We start from the raw sequence: 7,142 nt of genomic DNA, 5'->3' as shown, positions 1-7,142 counted from the left end.
ATTGCATTACTAGTCATTTATGTTTTTTTTAAGATGACAATGATACTGGTGCTTCTAAAAGCACTTTAACCTACAAATTGTATTAGGAATCCCATTTCAATGGTATGTTTCTGTAAAATAGCTCACATCTGAGTTTTCAATCATTTTTTTATTTTTATTCCATGTATGTGTACATGACATTGATTACCCTATATCTGCATCGTCTGACCTTGTGATCATGAAACTTTCAAAAAGTACTGTATATTTAGAATCTGCTCAGTCTCATCCAAACTCATTAAGTGCCTTCCATTTTACAAAGAAGTCAGACAGTGAAAGACTGTTTGTTATGGCAAGCGTAAACCAGTTCTGGTATCTAGAATTATTGTTATGGTTTCTGCTTGTGTGTGTTATCATAGTGGTTTAACTTGACTATCGTGTAAACACAACTGTCTGTCTTTAAGCCACCTCACTTAAATATTGAATTTGAACTAACAACTCGCTATCACATAACAAACTAACCAAAGATCAAGTAGCTTGTGACAGAAGGGGGTAGGGAAGTACAAAGACCGTTCAGGAGACAACATTTCCAGTCTCCCTTGGAGTGCAGTACGACATTTCTGCTTATCTATGCATTGTGCTGATCAGGCTGGTAAATCTAGCAGGTGTGGCTGATGGAGAAAATTCCTGCTTAAAAACTATCATGGAATTTGTGACCGCGCATGCAAATATAACTGCAGTCATGTGGCCATGAGGGCTTTGTGGCCAGTGCAACATATACTTTTTGGAAGAACTCCGAACCATGACAGGCACACCTAACACACCACATCTCCAGATCGATCGCAGCCCAACTGATGCTGGAGATGGAAGCTTGTGTTACGGTAATGGCTCTCATGGACGGGGCTTGAGGAGCATGTCTGTAATGAGGAGAAAAGGTGAGGAAGAGTCAAATTAGTTACAAAAATATAAAATAGATACATAATTAACCAGTTAACTGCTTTATTTTGAGGGTATCTTATAAATAACGCTAACCGTCTACACTTCAACCTCATATTCATTGTTTTATTTCAAATCCAATGTGCTAAGAGTACAGAGTCAAAAAATTGTGTCACTGCCCCAATGTATTTAACGATATATATATATATACACACAAATGATACAATTAACGATATATATACACAAACACACACACACATGCATAACATTGCACGTTTATCCACTATTACAATGGTATGGATTAGCATCATCTAGTGGTATTTTCTGGAATCATACTGCATTCTGTGCTGCATACAGTGCTTACATTGTAAATTCTACAGCAATGATTCTCTGAAACACATGATTGATGCTCTGGGTTTAATTGCTTTTCATTCTGTCAAGTCGGGTAATAAAATAAAAACTCAATGACATTTTCATTTAAAATATATGCTTTAAAATAATGCTTTATGAGGATTGTGTGCCTGCATGTGAATCTGGTGCATCGAGCGCATGTACCCTCTGATGTAAGTGGAGTCAGTCTGTGGATATAACTTGCCGGGATCCGAACCACATTCATTTTTTTTTCGATCTGACCTCTACCCTGACATTGCTTGAATCAGTTATTGGAGGGAGTGGTGCAACGTCTGACCAGCAGCAGAATCTCACTGCAACTGCAATCAATTAGAACAGCTACTTCTACACTAGAAGTGTGACATGAGGTCAAGACTTATTGATTGATTGTAGTCAGAATTATACTTGTTAAAATAGCCTTCAAAGCATCCAGAGAAATCATCCCGGAAGTATTTTACAAGCAGCTTTGAATACAAGAAGCTACTGACTGGAACATGTCAAAGGTTGAAGTTAAAATAACAAGGCTCATTAGAACAAAATACTTATGCAACAAAGGCAAGCGTTTAACTCCAGATTTTTGAATATTTTACATTTTATTTTTTAAATTTTAGTCAGATTTTCTCTTGAAGGATATTACAGTTAATTAATCCCAGCCAGCTAATCCTCACATTTTAATTATGTAGTAATTCTAGTGTCAGAATAGAAATTTGATGTTACCCATTTTCATTTTATAGTACAGTACAAAAATTTAACGGCTTGCTAAAGTGTTTGTTGAGTAGTTCTTGTCATTTGAGCTCTAAGAATAATAGTTTAAATTGTTTATTTTATTTTGGGTTTATTTTATATTAGTTTATTTTTAATTACCATGACCATATTTGGTTATTATATATTACCATTTCCAAGCAGAATTAAATGTTGGAGTTGTACCAGGGTTTAAAGTGTTAAGATAATTAGAACACATTTATAAGATTTTTTTTTAAAGTTTTCAAAAATCAGAAACGAACCTAGAAAAATCATATTATATCAATTTATCAGATGCTGTTATACAAATTAAAGAGTAAGTGATCAAAAGCATCAACCTGCAAGATTATCCAGAACAGGAGCAAACGTGCATTGGTTATAATAATTAACGAAATTGCATTAGCCTGGATTCTATAAATATCAGAAATATATAAATACTTATGTCCCCCCAAGAGTCAGAACTTGCAGGACAATTGAAATCAACAATGCAGTAGATGCTTCGAATTGGTTTTCGAACAATTCTTTAGGGAAGTATGCACCCGAAGCAGCTAACCATTTTGGCCCAATCCCAAGAGAAAATTCAGCTTCAACCTGTTTTAAATAAAAGAAACTGGATTGGTCTAGTCCATGGCCAATCAAACACTTTGGACATGCTGTAGTTAGGCGTTGCTAACTAGCAACTTGGGAGTTGATTAGGTTGGTGCTATAGTCACGCAACATTTGGTGATAGATAATCAGCTAACAGTAATAGCAACGACAACAAAGGGAGTACACTAAGATCAAATGAAGTGCTAGATATATAGCTTGCTTTCCTACTTCCGGAATTACTTATTTGATGTTAGCAACAACCTAGCCAGCCGAACAGCTTGAGTCGGCGCCCCATACTCCGGTCTCCAGATACTGATTCTTGAACAGTTTCGGCGTTATATTTCCTGCACTGAACGACAGAAGTTGTAGCCCACGCTCGAAAATGGTGGAAGTGTTTTCTGGACGAACTCTTTTGAATAAAGAAAGCGTAGTCGTTGACCCAGAGGAGGCTCTCAGAAACAAAGTAGTTGGTTTGTATTTCTCTGCGGGTTGGTGCCCACCTTGCCGCGATTTCACTCCCATCCTGTGTGAGTTTTACACGGATCTGGTAGAGGAGAACGACCCGCCTGCTCAATTCGAAATAGTCTTCATTTCGTCCGACAAGTCTTCTGAGGATATGATCGAGTATTATCACGACATGCACGGAGATTGGTTGGTCTTACCCTGGCATGATCAATATAAACAGTGAGTAACAGTACAGCTAATAAATAGATTCGCATGTTTTAGTCAGTTTATTGATACTTTGTTGCTGGCTAGTGTGTTTTGTTCAATTAAAGCTAAATCACATTTAGAAATAGATTTGAAGGAACCCGCTTTGACAAAACGTAGCACACTGAACGACAGGCTAATGTTTCTTTCGGATAATCTTAGGTAGGCTAGTAATCCGGCAACAACATCTTGCCTGGACAGTGCACCCTCTTTATTCTAGTTCACGTTAGTGTTTATCGTCGTCGCTTTAAGGCAGTCCCTCGTGCCCTAAGCACGTGAATTGAAGTGTTTCACTTTAGATTTTTATTTAAAAAATGCACATAACCACCATGGCACATAGCGTGCAATAATGACCTGACACTGATTGTAAACTTCTACATATGGGTCAGTAGTCGGTGTAGTGTCACAGGCGCTAAGAGGTTTAAGGGTCACCCCTCGGAGATTATGTTCAAGAATAGCAGTCTTCCTGAAACTATTGTACAGTCAGCTGAGTAGCTTGTATGGTTTTCTCGTACAAAATACATGCATTTTGCTTGCGTTTTTTTTTTTCAATTTTATTTTAGTTTCTTTTTTTAAGTTGCCTCTGCAGGTGTTGATTCTATTTTTTATTAGTTTGTAGTTAGGTGCACCTGATTATTACGTCAATAGAATCGCCTTTGTCAGGTTGCATGCATGTTCTTGCAAGGGTCTTGGTCAAAAGAGTGATTGAGATATCTTTACATTTTATGAAACAGTTGTGTTTATGTGCAGTTTCATCAGACAGTAGAAGTCATTAAATCAAGTGACTATATGTGTGTGACGCTAAAAGTGACAGTAAATGATATCTGTTCTGTCTGAGATGGGAGTCAGCATCTATGCATCAGTGACATGTTTATCTCTACACAAAGCTAGTCTGTATGGGTTAGAGGAACCTCAAATCTGTTGTCAAGTTTGGTGACAACATGAGAAAGTCATACTGCTCATGTGACGCAAGTCTTTCTCTTCAGAAGAAGTAAAAATTTACAATGTGTGGTCTAAATGCTTAGCTGAAGTATCTGTTGGAAAATATAGGCACCCATTCTGGGAAACTTGCAGTAGTAGTGTAATTGTTGTCAAATATGCTTCCATCAGTTGCTGATTTCAGTGGCTGAAAAATCACATTTTGATTTAAACCTTTGCAGTTTTTCTGCCATTCAACCTAACTTTCATTCTAATCACAAAATGAAATCTATGTGAATTTGAAGAAATCTAATGAATTTGAATTTTGAACACTGCAAACACTTTCAAAAGCATTCTTTCATTAGCCTTATTTGTTTCAGGACCTAAAAAGATACATTTAAAATGAACATACAGGACATTATGATGAATGTAATGTAAATAACTTTACAACTAACTTTTTTTGTAATGAGAATAACTTGAAACCAGGCACCTTTCTTAGGTGTGACTGTAGCTTTCCACTTAACCAGATAGCATGTTGTATATTTGCAGTTAGTACACTGCAGTAATTGTGTGTGTGTTATTTTTTCTCACAGCGACTTGAAAAAGAAGTACAATATCACGGCTGTACCAAAGCTAGTGATTGTGAAGGAAAGCGGAGAGGTTATCACAGACAAAGGAAGAAAACAAATCCGAGACCGAGGGCTTGCATGCTTCAGGAACTGGTTGGAGGCGGCAGAAATCTTCCAAAACTTTAGGGGCTAGGAACAGTTAGGATTTCAGTAGAGTTGCAGGGTTTTCTATGCACAGTAGTTTGCCGTTGAAGTGTGTTGAATATATAATATAGATATATTTTGAAACATTTTACTAATTTTCTAATTTGTTTTATTTAATATGTACGGAAGATATACTTTATTTAGTGGGCTTATTTTATACGCTAAGACCAATAAAAAAAAATATGACATGAAACCTAATGCAAATGACATTATGACATAAAACGTAAGGCAAATTAGTTTTTAACACTTTTAGGAAGGATGTAAGCCACTTAACAATAGAGGAAGGGGTGAAAATAGGATTCCTTTGTAGAAACAGGCTCAAAAAAACACAGGACTTTGTGCCTGGCTAGTTCTCACGTTCTTCATGTATCCATATTGTAGAATCATGTGAGCTTTGTTAATGCACACATTTGCATTGGTTAACACCCACTGCAGAAACCCATTTAGATGCTGCCTTCCCCGGCTAGGGTGTTTTAAATTGCTTCCGATCAGATTTAATTGTAATAATAAGAACTGTGAAAACCCAGTAAAATGATGCATTTGTGCAGACAATGTCAAGACAGCACACCTCTTCATGGAGCAAAGAAATGGAGAGATTAAAAGATGCAACATTAGGGTCCAGGTCCACCCCTCAGTCAATGAGTCAAATGCAACTCACCTGTGAAGGTGATACATCAGATGGGCAAATAGCACTGCATAGGGTGAGTGTTTAAAAATGTGCAAATGTATTTACTTAGGCTACTTCAGTGGATTGAATCACCTTTGTACTGTCTGCCTGTATATGGAATGTTGCAAATACTTCTAAGGAATTCAGGTCTGCAGTTATCAAATTCATTAAGTTGGTTCCTTCTACACTTTTAAGACATTGCTCATTGACATTGTTTCATTTATTTCTGCTCTTATGTTAATGTATCAAATCCATGCATTTCAGCTGTTTTGTCTGTTTTGACTTACCCTAGGCCGTTCCAAAGAAATATTACCTGACTGCACAGAACAGATTATATTTTATAAATGTTTGTATATATGGTTTATTAACTGTTTTGTATTGTATTGACTTCATCCGGAAAACTGCGGGAATGCATTTGGAGAAAGGGAAATAATCTACAAAAAAATGTAAATCCAAAACGAACAAAGAATGTCCACTGAGATAGATTAAATGTATGGCAATGGACATTCATTATTAATAAATGTAATATTTATTTATATATTTTTATTTTCAGTACAGTTTTAGTCTGTAGAATTCTATGCAAATCTGCCTCTTGAGCAATAGTGTGAGAAAATTAAATTCAACAAATAAACACTGAATTTGCACAGCAGGAATGTGTGGTTTCTTCAAAATATGTAGGTATTTATATATGGGAATTCTGTGATGTATTATAGGTTTTCCTCTTGATGTTCTGCTCTTTTAATCTGAGAAAATTATCTTCATATCAATTAACAGCCAGTGATTTAACTTCTTTGCGTAGATGCCAAATCTGGGCAATCCTTACCCATTTAGGGGTTGTTCTGTTTAAGGCTTTTTAACTCCAGATGTGAGCATCACAGAGACTTGGAAAATGGCTTTAATGAAGCAGGACATTTGTACCATTTACAATACTAATTAGACTAACATTAGATTAGATTCATAATTTAGGTAAAAATGAAGTGTCACAAATACAATTAAGTTTTTCTCCTTTGAAATTAAATACTAAGAGATCATGTGTATATAACAGGTAAAACTATGCATGTCCTGGATCATAAACTCCTTGACCGCAAGTGTGCAAAATCTGTGTGCTATGCGGAACGGTTTTGACTCATGAAACTCACGTTTGCATAATCAAGTAGAAATTATCTTTTCATCAGTATAGGATTCTCAGATCCAACAAAAACCTATCCAAAATGAATATCTCCTATCTCCAAAAATGAATAAAATGCTTTTTGTCCATTATAAAGCATATAAATTTGCTCTTTATGATGGTTTAAGACGAAACATTGATATCACATAAATAATGTGAAAATATTGTGACACATGATGGTATACATGCCTGAATATGTAATTCACTTTTTCGGTACTCTACAGTATGTAATCTTTTGTTGCATGGGTATGGGACGACGTTTTACTAATGGTATTAT

The 7,142-nt window shown here is 35.9% G+C and overlaps 1 protein-coding gene across 1 annotated transcript; it reads left to right on the top strand.

The window, feature by feature from the left end:
- The first annotated feature begins 2,709 nt into the window (after window positions 1-2,709).
- On the top strand, window positions 2,710-6,346 carry nxnl2 (nucleoredoxin like 2). Its single transcript, XM_035389940.1, has 2 exons — window positions 2,710-3,315; window positions 4,851-6,346. The coding sequence occupies exons 1-2, from the start codon at window positions 3,014-3,016 to the stop codon at window positions 5,017-5,019; spliced, it is 471 nt and encodes a 156-aa protein (XP_035245831.1). The 5' UTR covers window positions 2,710-3,013; the 3' UTR covers window positions 5,020-6,346.
- The last annotated feature ends 796 nt before the right edge of the window (window positions 6,347-7,142 follow it).

This window comes from Anguilla anguilla, chromosome 14 (genome assembly GCF_013347855.1).
Source record: "Anguilla anguilla isolate fAngAng1 chromosome 14, fAngAng1.pri, whole genome shotgun sequence".
In the NCBI taxonomy this organism is placed as follows: domain Eukaryota; kingdom Metazoa; phylum Chordata; class Actinopteri; order Anguilliformes; family Anguillidae; genus Anguilla; species Anguilla anguilla.
The sequence above is the reverse complement of the archived record's forward strand: the minus strand, read 5'-3'. Positions and strand labels throughout refer to the sequence as shown.